General features: G+C 50.9%; 1 protein-coding gene across 5 annotated transcripts in view; it reads right to left on the bottom strand.

Moving 5' to 3' along the window:
* SMOC1 (SPARC related modular calcium binding 1) overlaps positions 1–18,316 on the bottom strand; it is a 149,768-nt gene that overhangs the window by 7,812 nt on the left and 123,640 nt on the right. For all 5 annotated transcript variants that reach the window (XM_036311338.1, XM_036311347.1, XM_036311365.1 and 2 more), the window contains exons 8-10: positions 8,484–8,676; positions 7,918–8,000; positions 5,691–5,796 (exon numbers count right to left, since the gene is read on the bottom strand). In XM_036311338.1, the coding sequence (XP_036167231.1) occupies positions 5,691–5,796; positions 7,918–8,000; positions 8,484–8,676 (382 nt within the window). The remainder of the gene's footprint in view (positions 1–5,690; positions 5,797–7,917; positions 8,001–8,483; positions 8,677–18,316) is intronic.

Below are 18,316 nucleotides of genomic sequence, written 5' to 3'. Positions count from 1 at the left end.
AAAGCAGAGGTTCTAAACTGGCCATCCCAGACCTGCTAAAGGCGAGTCCACAGAGAAGGTTGAGCCAGGAGGTCCCGGGTGGGCCTGGCGTGCCACATGCTAACGAGAACCCTGGCAGCTCTGCTGAGAAGCACTGGACCCGAGGAACCACGACAGCCTGCTAGAGTCTGTGGCACAGTAGCAGGCATGGCTCACAGCCACAAACGTGGTGACCACACAGTGACACTGCCTGTACTTGTAACGTGCGCAGCTCACCCATCGTTTTGTTCACTGATGCCTCATCTTCTCCCCAGAAGGACTTGGGGTGCTAGCTAATATTTAAAATGTTTAAAGCCAGTGATGGGTCTATCCCAGGAGGAGACTGAGGTCTCTGACCAGAAGGCCAGAGCCACAGGAGTGAGTATGGACACAAACAGAGGTGCTAAAACTGGCCAGTCCCAGACCCGCTAGAGGTGAGTCCACAGAGAAGTTTAATGGCAGGAGGTCAAGGGTGGGCCCAGGCCCCCAGGTTCAAACTCCTGGGCAACCTTCCCTTGGCAAGGGGCGTAAGACTGAGCTCGGGGGGTTCCACACATCCAAATACTTAGTTTGCAGGGCGCTGGGGCAGACAGGTAACCACCATGCGTCAGAAGCAAGACCAAGGGGCTCACTGCTCCAAAGGGGTCCTAGCTCAGGGGCTTGGGGCCTGCCAGAACATTCTGCAGCCGGGCCTGGCAAGAAAAATATTCAGGGCACTTGCCAACGCTTTGGGGTTCCTCGCTGGGGTTTGCTGAGTTTTCCAGACAGCAGGGGACCACCCTTAACCCCTCCCCTATGGACTAGCCAGCACACTCCCTCCGCTTCCTACCCCCAAGTGACCTCAACGTTTAGGGAAAAAGAAGTTTCATTACTGCTAAGTGCCCAGTCCTCATTAAGTGGATTGCAGTCTTGGGCAGGCTCCCTGGGCACCCTGGACTGATTCCAAGAGAGCGCAATTAGTGGATATGCCAGCGGGGCCTCATCCTGACAGGTTTAATGCGGGAGGACCTGGGAAGGTGGAGGGACGGGCTGCCTCGGGCTCACTGGGAATCGCTTGTCTGTCCTGGAAGCCAGGCTCAGGAGGTCTTTGGAACAGGCCTTGCAGTTATTCAACGCGGAGCTCAGATTTCTGTCTCTGCCAGTACAGGTACCTGGGTGTCTATTTTACCTGCTACATTCACTTTCAAGCCTGCCCCTGCAGGGTGTACCAGGTGGGCAGCAGAAAAGTCTTTGTCAGGATGCTCACAGTGCAGGGAGGGTGGCCAGCTCCCTGTGGGAGCGCCCTGCCTGCCTCTGCAGCCCCTAAACTCAAGGGAGGACCCACAGTGGAGGAGCCCCAGGAGAGGTGTTCCAGTTACTCCCACCGGGGGTTCTCTAGGGCAGCTGGGGCTGGTTAGGCCCCTCTGGCCAGGGGGGCATGAGCGTCCCAGGCAAAGGCAGCTAACCTTTAGGCTCGGCATAGCGTAATGTCTACCTAGAGGCTGGAATAATAAAGTCTCAGTCGCTGAGACGGGAAGGAATGAGGTCATCCCGCCTGGACGCCCTGCCAGGAGAGGCTCGCTGCCTCCAGCATGTGTTCCTGGGGCTCCGGCCGGCCCAGTTCTCAGCACCTCCATTGATGGAGCTCCCTGCACCACCTTTGGGTCCGTTTGTAGCAAGAAGCCTCTCTTCTCACTTTACAACTCCTAAGAGTTCCCTCCCATGCTGAGAGTTAGTCATTTCGCTCCTGTTCCCTTGTCCTTCCCTTTCTTTTTTAAAAAATTGATTTCAGAGAGAGATAGAAACATCAATGATGAGAGAGAGTCATCAAGCAGCTGCCTCCTACACGCCCCCTACTGGGGATGCAGCCTACAATACGGGCAGGTGCCCTGACCGGGAGTCAGTGCCCTCCTGGTTCATAAGTCACTGAGCCACACCAGCCAGGCTTCCCTCCCTTTCTTTTGACTCTCCCTCCCTGCCCTGCCTCCCTTGTCCAGAGAGCCATGTTCCTGCCCTCCTTGCTCCCCAGAACCTCAAGCCTGGAGCAGCCATGACTTCTGACTGCTGGCCTCCCCGGTCCGCCTCCTGACTTGGCCCCTGGAGGCTCCAAGGACACTTGCAGAGGAGAGGCCCTCTGCGGTCCTGCCAAGCAATGCCCCTTTCTCTCTGTAACACTGACACAGCCCAGCCTGCCTGTGGAGCCTGAGGCCCTCCTCTGTTCTCCCTCCTCCCAGCTGGACTCTCAGATCTGAACTTCTTTGACCCCCAGAGGCTCCCCCTTCCTCTCAAATACAGAGCTCGGCCCTCCACAGGAAGCGGCAGTGCTAAGGTCCTACCTTGGAACCCAACACCTTGTCCAGGCCAAGCTCCCAATGCATTTACTAGTTAAAGCAAGCATTTCTTAGCTCTGGGAGATGGTGGACCCTTCTGAGAACCTAGGTAAGCTCTAGTCCCTTTCCCTAAGAAAACGCACACACACATAGGACTCTATAGATTTTAGGGGCTTAATGGACCCCCTAAACCTCGTCCAAGGTCACAGACTCAAGTAAAGAACCCTTGATTTAGAGGGAGGAGATTCTCACCACACCCCGAAGAAGGCTTAAGCATGAGCCTTTCAGAAGACGATGGGGTGAGAGACAAAACATAGTAACACGGAAGGATTTCGGGGTAGTTTCCATATTTCCAACAAAACATAATAGAAAAAAGAAAACTCTGAAGGCATCTGGTTTAAAACTATGTAAATCAGGTTTCTGGCTTCATAACAGCCTTAAGTCCCAGACATACCAAGCGTCACAAGGTTTAGTTAAGACCGAAATCTGCTGAGCGTCCTGGGCCAGCCAAACCAGCCGTGAGCACAAGTGGAAGACAGGAGGCCTCAGTTAACTAAGGGGAGCTAAGATTTTCCCAACAGAGCGAGGAGGGGGGCAGGAGGGCCCCTCCCAGAGTTTCCAAGAATCTCTTAAGCGGTCTTAACTGGAGCCCTTTCCATCGTAGTTAGGCTCCCCAAATTTACCCCCACCTCCAGGCTATTCCCTACTGAGACCCCCCACTCTTGTAGCTTTCTACAGTATCCTTTCAATACTTTGACAACTTGCACTCCCAGCTCTAGGCTTATACTGGCATCAAACTTCGAATCCCTCTCTCACACGTGCACACATGATACCCACTGGAGACCAGGATTACTGGAATTCAAAGCTGGTTAGACAGGGTCTGGAGACCCTACATTCAAGAGTGCAATGGTCCCTTCAGATCACTTAGCATCAATTTGCTGGTCCATGCCACAGCCTCCCTACAGGTAAAGTTCCACTTCTACTAAAAGGGCCTGTTGGGTATGTAGGGCATTAAAGTATCCTTGGATATGGTGGGAGAGACACAGTAAAATGCCCTGCCTCTGGGCTGTTTAGGTGGCTGTCCTGCTGACTCCTGCCTCCAGGGATAAGGAAACCCACTAGCAGCGGTTCTCAGCCAGTGGGTCGCGACCCCTGAAAATACATCCTGCATACCAGATATTTACATTACGATTCATAACAGTAGCAAAATTACAGTTATGAAATAGCAACGAAAATAATTTTATGGTTGGGTGTCACCACAACATGAGGAACTGTATTAAAGGGTCGCGGCATTAGGAAGGTTGAGAACCACTGCGCTAGAGCCAGGGGACCCTGGACTGGCCTCCATGAGTCTTCTCCCAGGTGGAGAGGTGGCAGGTGCCACCCTTCTGCAGCACTTTCAGTTTTGCTTCTGGGGCCTGAGCCGTGCCAGGCCTTGGCTGCAATGTACAGCTGGAGAGCCAGCCCCATTTACCACAAGGAAACTTGCTTCGGCCAAGATCGTGGGCCCAGTTCTGCTGTCCCAAGCAGTTTTATAGAAGGTGAGGTGGGACGGCCCGGAGGCACTAGCCAAACCAAGCAGACCAACTGAGCTGCATGTGGCATCGGGGCCAGCCCGGCCAGCTGTGCAGGAGGGCGGGGCTGGGAAATGCCAAGTCAGCCACATTCCAGCCTCTTCCTGCAAGGCCATCAACAAGTAACCACACTGGGCAGGAAGGAAGAAACCACAATAAAGACAGTCTCTCCTGGAGGGACCACAAAAGGCCCAGGAGGTTCACATGTCCCATCCCACCTCCCCACACAGTTGCCTTTCTCCAGGGCGAGTAAAGAAAGGACTCAAGCACAGTCCTCCAGTTGGGATCTCAGAACTCGGCCTTTGGGACTGATAAAGGCTAGTTGGGTGCCATGGGAGGACTGATCTAAGGGAGAACTCTGCTTCGTGAAGCTCTAGTGGGAAGGACCAAGAGGATAATTCAATCATCCAAGATGCCTTCATTGAGAACAGCTGCCATGAAAAGACACTAGGCCAGCCCCTCCCCTGCACCAGTGACAGGCGTTTCTAGGGACACTCTCCTACTTTGTCTATTTTTAGATTTGGGTGGCACTGCTTTCCCTCTAGGTCAGGCTAGCAGACCAGAAAAGGAAGTAGACATCTCTCTCTCTTCCATTTCCTGCATCTGAGAAGTCTTCAGATCCTATCGATCTCATTCCTAAAGCTTTAGTACATCATCCCTTCCCCATAGCTGTAGTCCATTCTTCCTCACTCTTCACACTGACCATTGGGTAGCCTTCCTGTCCCGACTGGCTGCTGCCCTCTTTGCCATGAATCACAAGACCCAGCATGATTTGGATGCCGGCCAACTCTGCCGTCTCATCTCTTGCCTGGCCACAGCCTGCTTCCCAATGTAAGCCATGCTTCTTGCAATTCCTTCCACAAGGAGCTACCTCGTTCATATCTCACTACCCTTGCGGCCCCCTCTGCTAGGATGCCCTTATCCCTGGTGCATCTAAGTTGGAGCATTTTCCTATTTGTAAGCGAAGAGGTGGCTCCAACGTCGCCTCCTGTGTAAAGCTTTCTCTCACATGCCCTTCCTCCCCTGAGTCCCTGCAGCACCTTATCTGCCTCTATTATTATACTGACTTTAAAGTGCAACCACGTGATTAGCTATCTCTTCTTCCAGGAGCTCCTCCAGACCAAGAGCTGTGCCGTTGTCCCTGAATGTCCTCAGAACCCAGCGCAGAGCTTACTGAGGGGAGGGCAGAGATGTTAGAGTTTGAGCAAAACTGAAATCTCCATGCCTGACAGGTGAGTGGGGAGGGAAGACACCCTGCGTTCAGCACTGTCCAGCATCCCTCTTGTCCCTTCTCCCACTGTCCTGAGTGGGACTGTTTCCCACTGGCCTCAGCTGATGTCCAGCTTTAACTGCCAGACCCTGAGCAGAGGTAGGAGAGCCCGGATGTGGTTTCCTTTACGCTCGTGTGTGCGTCAAAGAGAACTCAAGTGCTCTGTACCCACTCCCTGCCCTCCCTGCTTCCATCATATACCATCCTCCTTCCTGCCATGGAGGACTATCACTCCATGTATCCACCTCTGAGACCGAGATAAAAGGCCTTATCAAGATATATTTCTCTGTATCAGACAGGGATCCCTCCACCTATCCACCCACCCTTCTAGCTGTTTAATCATTTAGCAAATATTTATTGAGCACCTGCTATGGGCCAGGCACTATTCTGAATTCTGGGAATAAACACAGCAGGGAAGAAGGACTGACCCTACTCAACCCCTCCCCAATCTCCACAGCATCTGGGAAAGTCAGGGGCCCCACGATCCCTGCTGGGCCCAAGTCCTGCTCACATTCTCACCTCCCACCTCCAGTGGGCGCTGCTGAGTTAATGGCCTGCACCATGTCCGTGGTGAGGGCATCCAGGAGGCTGGTGATAAATTCCATTTTCTTTCCTTCCGGACAGCCTGAAAAACACGGTGAGGTTTGAAGGCTGACGCCAGGTAAATAATCAAGTAAACAGTTTCCTCGGTGACCACCATTTCCCAAACCTCTCCAAGTCCTTCTTGTCCAGCCAAATCCATTTTGGGAATCATTTACTGCTCAGATGACTCTCACAAATCTCCACAGTTCCTCTACCTGCAGCCCACAAAGGACCGTCAGACAACATGGATAGTAAGGCTTTCAATTTGCTTTCATCCCACAAATTTTTGCTGTGTGTCAACACAGGCACAAACTTTTGCTGTGTGCTAACTGTTAGGGATATAACACAGGGTATAGTGTCCTCATCCTCGTGAAGTTCACAGTCTACTGGGGAACTCGAGCTGGTTCTATTACAGCGTGACCAGCGGTCTCTGCAGGCAAGGACAGGAAACAGCGGTCTCTCCAGGTGCTGAAGGCACCAAGGTCAGTGTTCACATAAATAAATGCACCAGTTTACCTATCCAAGAGCCTCCTCCTTTTTCTCACTTCTCTTCTCATCCAACTTAGATGATAATGATCAAATCTCCCTTATAAACGCTCTCAAATCCTTTGTTTTTCTTCTCCTCCTTTGCTCTATTCCAGCAAGACCCAAAGCTCGGATGAACCTTCTCACAGATTTGCTCTTTCCAAGTCGACAGCTCAGTATTGCTAGTGTGCACACCACCACACAAATGGGTGTCCCTGTCAATTCAGTGGACCCCGGACACTCCCTACACAGTCCTCCTTGGTGACTATTTCATTCTCTTTCCTTTGCAAACACTGCAGGTCTCAGTGTACCTTCTGGGCAAATACCTTTTCAGAGAAGCCACAGACTCTGAAGTAGGCTCTCCCTGCCCTTCTCACAGCACCGTGCTCTTTCCCTTCAGAGTTCCTGTCACTGCTATTGGTATGCTTGTATTCATTTATTTGTACACTGTCTCCTCCACTATGGAAACCTCTTGTCAATTTTTGTTGTTGTTAATCCTCACCTGAGGAAATTTTTCCATTGAGAGTGGAAGGGACGGTAGGAGAGAAAGAGAGAGTGGGGGGGGGGGGGAGGGAGAGAGAGAGAGAGAGAGAGAGAGAGAAACATCAACCAAAGCATGGTTGCCTCCTACAGGTGCCCCAACTGGAGCTGGGGGTTGAACCCAGGTATGTCCCCTTGACTGGAAATTGAACCCAAGACCCTTGGGTGTGTGGGCTGATGCTCTAACCACTGAGAAACACTGGCCAGGGCCCGTGTGTCACTTTTGATCATGCAATGATACTCAGTGCCAGGCACACGGAGAATCCCAATTCACGCTTGCTGAGGAGATGGCTAGAAGGAACTACCCCGGCCTCCATAACTCCATCTTGTAACAGGGTGATTTCTACACACCTCACTTGGAAACCCCACACCTTCAAGAGCCTCTGTTGCCAGTTCTCACACTGGAGTCCTGATGGGGAATGGGGAATAGGGACGGGGAATTGGAAGGGGGGCCCAGCTCCCACAATCACGGGTCCCAGTTTATGCTGATTTAAACGAGTGTTTCAAGCCACCAATCTGTAGTAATCTTCTCATAACTCATTAGCAGAGTACTCTATGAGTAAGCAGGAAACCAGCACAGAAGCCATGTAGAGGTCCTGGGCCCCCCACCTGTGTGTCTTGTGTCATAGGCCAGTGACAGTCCTGGGCCACCAGGGATCGTCACAAATGCACTTGGCAGGGCAGGCGACAGGCGGTGCCCACATCCCCCAGGACAGCCCCTCCCTGTAAGCTGTCTGCTCTTCACAGCCCTGGGAAAAGGGTTCACAGCACCCAGAACGCTGTCCCGGTCACCACAGGATAGAGAGAGAATGATAGGATTGCAGGGACAGGTTATAACCCAGTGATCACATGTTGAAAATAAAAAGGTCAGGGCAAGGAGGAGAGACAATGTGCTCAGGGGCACAGGACTAAGTAGGGACAAGTCCCGGACTGGATGCAGATCCCACAGCTCCTGGCTCCGTGCTCCCAGATGCCCCTGTCCAGCACACCTGCTCCATCTCACAGACAGGACACAGACCTCAGGAGGGAACACTTTGCATGATGAGGAGGGGGTACAGAAAAAGGTGAGTTGCCAGCAAGGGGCAGCGTCATCTCCCACCTGGCAGCTCCCTGTCCTTGAAGGGGTCATCCACTTCCGTGCTCTTGGCCCTGGCGTCGCTCTCACAACTGGGCATCACGTAGCTGGAGAGAGAGAGATGATGCGTGAGGAGGGGACTTCAGCCACTACTGCAGCAATGATCTGTGTTGTCATGAAGCCTGGAGCTCCCAGAGCTGGCAGGGAAGTACCTCCTGCCCTGGCCAGCAGCCTCACTGAGCAACCCAGCGCAATGTTCCCACTGAGACGTGTCCTTCAATCATTTAAGCATAGAGATGGCACCATGTGTCGTCTGTACACGGGATCTTGTTTGATCCATAGGACCTAGGGACTCAGGCAGGGCAATAGCCTTCTCATCGGTGAACTGGGGTTCAGAGAGGCTACCTACTTTTCCCAGATCGCCCGGCATCCAGGACCCAGATCTCTCTGTCAGAACCTCATCTGCCCATGAAGGGAGGCGCTGCTCCCCCAGTGCCTTGATTCCCCCAACCCAGGGAGTGAAGCTGAGAGGGGCCAGGGGCCAGCCCCAGGATCCACCCGGGGGGACAAGACAGGCTTGGGGGACTTACCGTGTGGAGGTCCCAGGCAGCGGGCGCCCCGTGTCCACCAGCACACACCAGCAGTAGCCCGTGGACTGGTGGCACTGCACCGGCTTGTAGAGCCCCCCAGGGGCGCACTCTGGGATGACAATGCCCTCCCGGGGGTTCTGCCGGGCCTCCTCCAGGGCACTCTGCCTCTCCTGGTCACATGAGTGGACTTTCTCTGCAAAAGAAGACACAGCCTGTGGTTACTATCACTCCCATGACTCATCGTTGCTGCCCCCCATGCAAAGACCCAGCCTGGTCCCAAGGAACTGACAGCTTGGCTGGCGAATCCTCAGGAAGAGCAGAGCGGTGCCTCCCCGCCTCCAGGGCTCATCAGCATCCACACCCAGTAGGCTCCAGCCAGGGACTGCGGCCACTCCTTACCAGGGCAGCGGTTTGCCAGGGGCTGGGGGGAGTGGGGGTGCATTTCCCGACTGTTTCAGAGTGGCTCCTGCTGTGCACTGTCTGCTGTCACAGTCACCACAGCAGATGCAGGGAAGCCTGCCTGTGGCTCTCCCAAGCCCAGACACAGCAGGACAGAGCCACGGGGCCGCCAGCCTCGGCAGGAGCCATGCTCAGTGCCCAGAAGGGGCAGACACGAGGCCCTGCCCGCTCCTTCCCAGCTCCAACAAGGCTGGACAAAAGAAGCTGACGGGACTTGATCCTATTACACAACTCTGCTTCCCGCAGTGGGAGGGAGCAACGGGCCTGCGGGAAGGTGTCTGGACCCCATGGCCTCGGGGACCGTGAACGTGTCTGGACAGTCACACTTGGCTTCCCTGGAGCCAGGCCCGGGCTGAGGCGTGTGCGCTGCCCAGCGCCAGGAAGGCCAGGTCAGAGGGCCTCAGACCCACACGGCCATCAGCCTGCAAATCCCACCCCATCAACCAGCCAACCCACCTCACTTCCCTTTCTTGGTTTTCTTTTCTTGTTATTGTTGTCGGGCTGTGCTTCGTCTTGCAATTATTAAAAATAAATAGCATTGGGTTTCTTTTTGTGTTATTAAGAAATATTTAAAAACCCATAATCCCACCAATTCAATGCCACCTCCCCTAGATCTTTCCTTACGCGCTCGCGCACGCACACACGCAAATGCATATGCATACGCCAACTTGCATTTTTACAATCAAAGGGATCACACCATAAATCTCTACTGTTATTTTTTATCTACTTATTTATTTGTTTGTTTCCCTTATTACTTTATTATTTTTTCAAGAACATTATTCAAGAACTTTCCTCTTGAAGATGACAGGAATACAGCCCTGAGCGTGCCGTGGAATTTTCAGTGCGTTACAAAAATACCACTCCTAGGGCCAGGAATTTGGTTTCAGCAGTCTGGAGACTCATGCCACTCACTGAGCAACCGAACAAATGATCAAAATAACAGTAACTCAACTCTCGGGGAGCCAATCCCTCTGAAAGAATGGCTCTGTTAACGGCACACATATGAGCAGTGCAGATGTTTACGCTGCAGTCATGCCCAGAGATGCAGAGCAGCTCCACTCTGCCTCCGAGAGACACCGGGTGATAGGGAACCCATGGCCTCACAAAGCTGAGGAGTGGCTCACACTGCAGGGGGAGGGAACGTTTCCTTGGGGGCCTAAGAACATCTGAGGGGCAGGAGGCAGGTGTGGATAGCACAGTCACTATTACAACAAAATTTTGAAACTGCAAAGTGAAAAACATACTATTGTTTTCATCATGCAAACACAGCAAAGCTAAACCGAATCACCTTGGCTGGGGAACAGTTCTCCACAGCAGACCGGCGTTAGACTGAGGGTTCTGAACCAGAATACAGCTGCCACCTGCAGCTTAGGAAAGGGACGTAGGCCGATGGGTGAAACCTGGTTGGAGACCAGAGGTTGCACTTGAGCTCCTGGCTGGGAAGGAACCCTGGCACCTTCCAGGGGATTACGCAAGTTTTTCAGCTGCTGCACAGCCCCAGTGTGGTAGCCTGATTTTCCTACCTCATATTTCATGCCACAGAAAAGGCGACAGAGGAGCAAAACCAAAGGAAAATGGCGTTTGACCGGCACCACGTTGGTGAACAACCTCTGACAGAGGCTTTAAATTAAGATCCTGTGGTCCAACATTCTAAAGCCATCAATCAGACTGAAAGCCAGACGCAGAGAGGTGGGGGGGTTGGGGAGGAAGCTTCCCCAGGGGCAGAGCGCATGATGAACCTGACCTCACACCACTGGGGATCCCGCAACTGTGGAAATGTGGAGAGGGGCCATCTCGGGAGGGTGGGGACTGCGGTTTGGGGGCCGTCTGTCTGGGAGTCCCTGGAGGCTATTCTGAAATGCTTACAGCAGCTTCCATAGCGGCTGCACCACATTCAATAGAGAATAAAAACCATGCAAATGGAAAACATGGGGGCTGGCGTGGAACTAGAGAGAAGGTTAAATGGAGGGGTTACCCCCCTTCTATGTGTTTGTTTGCTTATTACTTTACGGTAGTCTGGGTGCCCCTCTAAGAGAGAGATAGGAAAGGTTTGTAATAATAGCGCTAGCAGTTTGTCTTCCAACAGAGAGAAAATCTCCTTTAAAACCATCTTTAAACTAATCATAGTCAAAGCAAACATTCTGTGCGTAGCATGTGCCCGTTGACAAGCCAGGGGCTTTCCTTGCCTCGTCTCTTCATCTGTATGAGGTGGACATTATCATTATGGTCATTTGTGTAGACAAGGAAGATGAGCTTTGGAGAGATCCCTGAACTCTCCCAAGTTCACTCAGGCTGGGAAGAGGAGGGCTGGGGTTCTGGTCAAGGGCTTCTGAGAATCAAGCCTGTCTTGCTAACCTCTGGACGGTCCTGCCTCTGATGATTGGCTCTTGGAGAAAAATATGTTTATTTTTATAGTGTGGAGTTTTTCCAGGTCAGTCTCCTTGCAAAGGACCCCAAATTGCTGCCTCAAAACACATGCTCATTCTACACAGGACAGCTTCTTCTGGAACAATTTCCTCAGCTTCAGCATCCCATGAATCTTACACCCAAGTGTTTTTCCCTCTTTGCCTTGGAACTGGAATACTTAAAGCCAAATTTGCACCTCGCCTGCCATTACAGAGGAGTGACATGAGTCCCAAGAGCATTTGAGTGTTTTCTGTGTGCCGAGCTTGATACTGACACTTGCACTAACTCACTTGAAGCTCATCAGCAGCCTCTAAGACAAGTGTTCTCATTACCCCCGCTGAGCAGGGGAGGGCCCGGGGACACAGACTGGCTGGGTGGTTTCCTCAAGCTCATACAAGCAGGAGGTGGCAGAGCTGGGGTTCGCCCAGGCAGTCTGACCCTAGGCCAGTGATGGCGAACCTTTTGAGCTTGGAGTGTCAGCAGCATTTTGAAAAAGCCTAACTTAACTCTGGTGCCGTGTCACATATAGACATTTTTTGATATTTGCAACCATAGTAAAACAAAGACTTATATTTTTGATATTTATTTTATATATTTAAATGCCATTTAACAAAGAAGAATCAACCAAAAAATGAGTTTGCGTGTCACCTCTGACACGTGTGTCAGAGGTTCGCCATCACTGCCCTAGGCTGTGCTCCTTACCTCTGCAATATTGTCTCTCACCGCCATAGACAGGCCAATCTGATTTTATTGTAACCCGTGTTCTCCTTTTCTTTGGTGTGGCAGATTGTTACAAAATGGTCCCTGAATCCTGCGCTAATTCCCAATCTTGATTGTGCCCAGAGTTGACCCTTTTGTTCTGGGGACCTTTTCTCTTTTATCATCTTTTGCTTTTTTTTCCTCCTTTACTTTTTAAATTAGGTAATTAGGCCACACAATGAATTGCACCTCTCTGTATCCGGCCCTTGTGTAATCCCTCCATGTTTGTTGACTCTGATTTGCTCTGATCAATGGAAAGGGCAGAGGTGACAGTGTGTGGCCTTCAGTCCTAGGCCTTAAGAGGCCTTAAAGCTTTCAGTCTCCCTTTCTTGGAAGCCACCTTGAGACCACCACCTAAGGAAGCCGGTCTAACCCCTGGAGGATGAAAGGCCACAGAGGAGAGCCAAAGGGGCTCAGCCTCGGCCAGTACCGACTGCCAGGTGGGAGAATGAGGTCATCTTGACCATTCCAGCCCAGCTGACCCTCAACTGGATGAGTCCCAGAGTGAGTTTAGGTAGAACCAGCCAGGGAACTACCCAGCCAACCCATAGAAGCAGTAGAAAGAACACATTTTTATTTAAGCCATTGACTTTTGTAGCATCTTATTAAACAGCAACAGATGACTGAAACACTAGACTTGCTCAACTCTTTATCAATTTACCTCATCTTTTTGTAGCCCTCTCAGACCCTTCAGCCAATCAATCAATCGACCAACTATTTCTACAGTGTTTCTCCAGAGGTCATTCAAATACTAATCACTATGTAGCAAGGATGAATGGAAGAAATGGGAAATACCATCAAGAGAAAAGATGTGTCATCAGAGACCAAGGCTAAGATCATCCACACCCGCATATTCCCAATAGCCACACACAGATGAGAAAGTCGGACAGAGAAGAAGTCCAATAGGAAAAAATTTTATTCATTAGAAATATGCTTAACTTGATGAACAACCTGGACCACCAGAAAGATGAACAAGTGGATCCTAGAGCAACTTAAGCCTGAAACATCTCTGGAAGCAAAAATGACAAAACTGAAGCTGTCCTACTTTGGACACATCATGAGAAGGCAGGGTTCTTTGGAAAAGACAATGATGCTAGGAAAATAGAAGACCCAGCATGAGAAATTGACTCCATAAAGGAAGCCATAGGCATGAATCGATAGCAGCTGAGCAGGGCTGGTGAGGACAGGACGTTATAGACATGGCTCATTCATAGGGTCTCCAGGAGTCAGAGCTGACACTCTCTCTCTCTCTCTCTCTCTCTCTCTCTCTCTCTCTCTCTCTCACACACACACACACACACACACTCCAAGGAACATGAGCTCATTCTGTCTCTGAGGACCCAGAAGCCAGTCCCAGCCTTGGAGCCATTTTCACCCCCTACCCTCTGAGTCTCCACCCACATGAATCTTACAATTTCCAACTGTCAGTTTTCCTAGACACCAAGAGGTCACCTTCTGGATTGCAAGGCAAGGAATCTATGTCAGGGGTCTCTTCATGGCCCTGGGTCAGAGAGGGCACTCCCCAGAAGTGAACACTACTGTTCTAAAATATTCCATCTCTGCTTAGGAGATTTTGAGGAAGAATGACAAGATTAGAAGGTCTGGCCTGATAACTGAGAATGGGCCAGGACTCTCTGTAAACACTTGAAAGACATAAACAGCAGGGGAGAGGGAACAGTCGGGGTTGCCCAGGGAGCCTGGGCTACCTGGCCACACATTCTTACACACTCATACCACCCAACCCTATAATCCAATCCCAGGTGATGGAGAGAAGAAGGGAGAGCCAGGCCACTTCCACCTGGCAATGGTAGCTTAAGCTTCACTCACAAGCTCTGATGTCCTAAAAGAAGAAACACAGCGGAAAAGCATCCTGTGGGAGACATGGGAACACGGTCCAGCCACTGCCACAGAAAACGCACCGAACTCTGTACCCACAATTCCACCGAGCATCTGAGCACAGCAGGACTGAAGTGGGTGCGAGAGGGCAGGGAGGGGACGGGAAAGAGAGACTGGGCTGAACCACACGAACACAAACCCCGTCTGCAGGCTTAGGGCACGGGTTCTTATGTGTCCAGCCAAGACAGGATAAGCATGGAGAACAGCTCTGTCTGCTTTGGCCAGCCCAGGCCTCTGTGCCTCTCAATTATTCGTGGTAATTAGCAGCAAAGGGGAGTGTGGACGACTTAAATTCTCTGCTAATCCCCGATCTTGATTGTGCCCAGAACTGATCCTTTTGTTCTGGGAATCTTTTCTCCTTTATCAGCTTTTGTTTTTTTCTCCTTTACTTTTTTTAAACAAAAGTGGCCAACAAACATAAACATTACAAGATCCTAGTTTCAGGTCCTTGGGCTGGTCTTTCTTTCTGGTTGCTGCCTTCTGGAGGAGGAGCTGCTGAAGGAATGAGCAGACGGAAAAGCCGAGGCGCTGGGTAACCCAACATCCAAGGAGCAGGTACAGGTGAGCCGGTAGAGAATGCTTTGGAGAAAGAGCAGGGAACCTCATGGTGATGGAGGCAGCACAGTGATGAGTGGAGACAGAAGAAAGCAGTCAGAGATCAGGAGCAGTTAGACTCTCTAGAAGATCAGAACTAATAGAAGACATATATATGGGGGGGGGGGAGAGAGAGAGAGAGAGAGAGAGAGAGAGAGAGAGAGAGAGAGAGAGAGATTTTAAGGAATTGGCTCAAGTCTGAAATCTGTAGGGCAGGTTAGAAATTCAAGCAAGAGTGATGGTACAGTCTTGAGTCCAAAATCAGTAGGTCAGGCCAGCAGGCTGGAAACTCAGGCAGAATCTGGAGACAGAAGTCCTCCTCCTTCAGGAAATCTCAGTTTGTTCTCTTCAATTGATTGCGCGCGAGGCCCAGCCATGTTATAGAGGGTCAACTGCTTCACTTAAAGTCAACTGATTTTAAGTGTTAATTGCATCTAAAGAATACCTTCACAGCCACACCTGGACTAGTGTTTGCGCAGACTGGGCACTGCACCCTAGCTGAGTTGACACATACAGTTTACCATCACAAGGTCCATATGAAAACTGAGACAAAGCCCAATCTTATAGAAAACCAGACACAGAAGGACCAAGAAGGATTGTGGCCATAGAAACATGCACTGGGAAGGTGTCTCCTCAATGAGGAACATGAACTTTCCAGAGAAAGGACCGGAAGCTCTCTTCCTGGTGAGGCGAGGCTGGTGATGAAGGGCAGCTGTCAGGCCACTCTGACCGAGAGCTGCTTACACCTGAGGAAAGGGGAGTGGGGAGCTGAGGGCATGGGGGACAAGGTCCTGAGAGAGGAGGGTGACCCTGAGTCTTGGACCTAACATGGGATCCTGAAAAACACGTGAGATTGGGGTTCACGGGGAGATGGCAGAGAAGGTCGGGGACCTTCGTGGACCTGGTTCTCACACAGGCTGGTACTGGGTGGGGGTGTGCTGGCACCATGTCGGGCTTATAACACGTGGCAAGAAAAAAGAAGAGGCCGCATGATCTTAACCTACCCTCATTCTAGCCGCCCTTCATGCCTGAGGGCTCCAACCCAGAGTCTCCTGCGCTGAGTCTAAGACTATCTGCTCCCCTCATGCCCACCGTCACCCTTGGTACTGTGGCCTGATCAGACTGTAAGCTCCTGAGAGCAGGGGCTCTGTCACATCCTTTCTGATCCTTCACCACACCCATCTTTGGCCCCTGGCTCCCTTTTCATAGCTGAACCATGGAACCTCAGGTGTAAGGGACCCACAAAGAGTATTTAGTCCTAAAACCTCTCCATTGCGTGGGTCCTGCTGTGCCGCCCCAGCCACAGAATTCTGTTCCAGCCTGACCTTCAGGGATGGGACCACCCACTGCTGAATGATTGCCAGTCAGTGGGGATGAGGCCACAGAGGCTGAAAGAAGAATATCTGTCCCTTTGACTCATCTTGGGAAATGATACACTCAACCCTCAGACTATCAAGTTCTGGATTTTCTTAGGTGGAAAAATCAATAAAAAGTTACCCGCTTGAAAAATGAGAGGAGCTTATTTATGTTTCATGGCAAAAGGAATCCATCCCACCAGCCAAGAATATTCAGAAAAACACTAGCGCTGTGTTGCCTACAATTACCCCGAAACCCCTTCAAATACCTCACAGCCACTTAGCTTCTTATCAAAAATGAATGAAATGCTGAACAATAACCCAGAATAACAAATTGTGTGTTAAAAAAACCACCTTCCCTAAATCACAACATGAAATTCCAGAGGCATAAGAAATCGCGTGGCTCCTGGTCAGAATTCCCTGGGCTGGCGCGTAGGATGGTGCAGGGATCTGGCTGAGAAGGGGACAGCAGAGACAAAAGGAGGGTGGGACCAAGTCTGAAAGTACTGACTCCTGATATATATATGATCTATTTTTATTGATTTCAGAGAGGAAGGGAGAAGGAGAGATAGAAACATCAATGATCAGAGAGAATCATTGATCGGCGGCCTCCTGCAAGCCCCACATTGGGGATCAAGCCTACAACCTGGGCATGTGCCCCAACCAGATATCAAACTGTGACCTCCTGGTTCATAGGTTGATGCTCAATCACTGAACCACGCCAGCTGGGCCTGACTCCTGCTCCTGAAGGGCTGGCCGAGGTACTGAAGATGTGGCCTCCGGGGAGGAGATGCTACTGGAGACCGAGTCTTCGGGAGGGATTTAGGAACATCACTGAGCAGGCCCCTTTTGGTGTGTTTTGTTTTTTGTTGTTGTTTTTTTTTTTTTTGCTACGCAGAGTTCTAGCATTTAAGGTTTCAAGCCAATTATGTGAAGAAGTTATTTTTCTTACTTGTGGACTTTGCACTTTTCACAGGAGGGCTAAGTGGCCCCAGAGGACCATTTTTCTGAGTACCATTTGCTGGGCTGGTTCTGCCCTCTCACTGTGGGCTCTCTGTCACATCCAGCACTGAGCTGCCACTCAGCCCTCGCCAGTTCCTGAGCCTCAGGGTCATACAAGGACTCCAAGAACCCCACAAAGAGAAGGGAAACCCAGAGAGAATCACTCAGGGCTCCCTTTGGAGCAGAGGGCAGATGATAGGCCTGGAGAGGCCCAGAGGAGAGTCTGGCCAGGGCAGGGAAGGAGCAGACGTGCTGACACAGAACTAAGTCAACCCCTGAAATTGTGCTCAGGTGAGTATCACGTAGGGGTGGGGTGGGGAGAATAGAAACAGAATATGCACCCATTCAAAACCATCACCTCTTCCATGGGAATAAGTTTCCCCATCTCATTTCATCTAAAGGCCCTATTCCCCATAGAGTAGACAACCAAATGAAGTGAAAACGATAACATCATCTCCTAATCTTGACCTACAATGGGACCTTGGGCCAACTTCCCTGGAGGAAGGCCCCCCTTCTGCTGGACTAACCAGCTGAGAGAAGAGATATTCTGTAGCTCTGGCCCAGGAGAGTGGGGGTGCTGTGAAAACTCAGCAGGATGGCTATTTCCAAAGGCCAGAGGGAATTCAGGGCAGTCAGAGGAAAGGGGTTCCGGGAATGGATGAGGTAGGTGGGGATATCTGGCTTCCTTGGCAAGGCTGAAAGCAAGAGTAAGTGCCTACTACCTTGCTCCTGTACATGCCACCCCAGGGCCTGCACATGGAAGGTTCTGTCGCTGTTTCATGGAAGTCAACCATAGTTAGAATAGAGACAGTGTAGCATGGAGGTCAAGACATGGGCTTTGGGAGATGAATGGATTAAAAAGTTGTACATTTACACCATGGAATACTATGCAGCTGTAAAAAAGAAGGATCTCTTACTCTTTGAGATAGCATGGAGGGACCTGGAGAGTATTATGCTAAGTGAAATAAGCCAATCAGGAAAGACAAGTATCACAAGATCTCACTATATGTGGAATCTAATGAACAAAATAAACTGATGAACAAAAAAGATCCAGAGACATTGAAGCATGCAACAGAGTGCTGTATTTCAGAGGGAAGGGGGTGGGAAGAGATTAACGAATAAACTTATATGCATATATACATAGCTCATGGACAGACAATAGTGCAGAGAAGGCCTGGGGAGGGGATGGGAGCCGGGTGGAGGAGGTCAATGGGGGAATATTGGGGGAAACCTGTAGCACTTTCAACAATAAAGATAAGCTTTAAAAAAAGACATAGTCTTTGGGGTCAGAAGGATCAGCCTCTACCAACTGTTAGCTCTGTGACCTTGGGCAGATAACTTAGCTCTCTAAGTCCCTGGTTT

This window comes from Myotis myotis, unplaced genomic scaffold, assembly GCF_014108235.1.
Source record: "Myotis myotis isolate mMyoMyo1 unplaced genomic scaffold, mMyoMyo1.p scaffold_m19_p_1, whole genome shotgun sequence".
Lineage (NCBI taxonomy): Eukaryota > Metazoa > Chordata > Mammalia > Chiroptera > Vespertilionidae > Myotis > Myotis myotis.
This window is presented reverse-complemented; position numbering and strand designations above follow the sequence as displayed.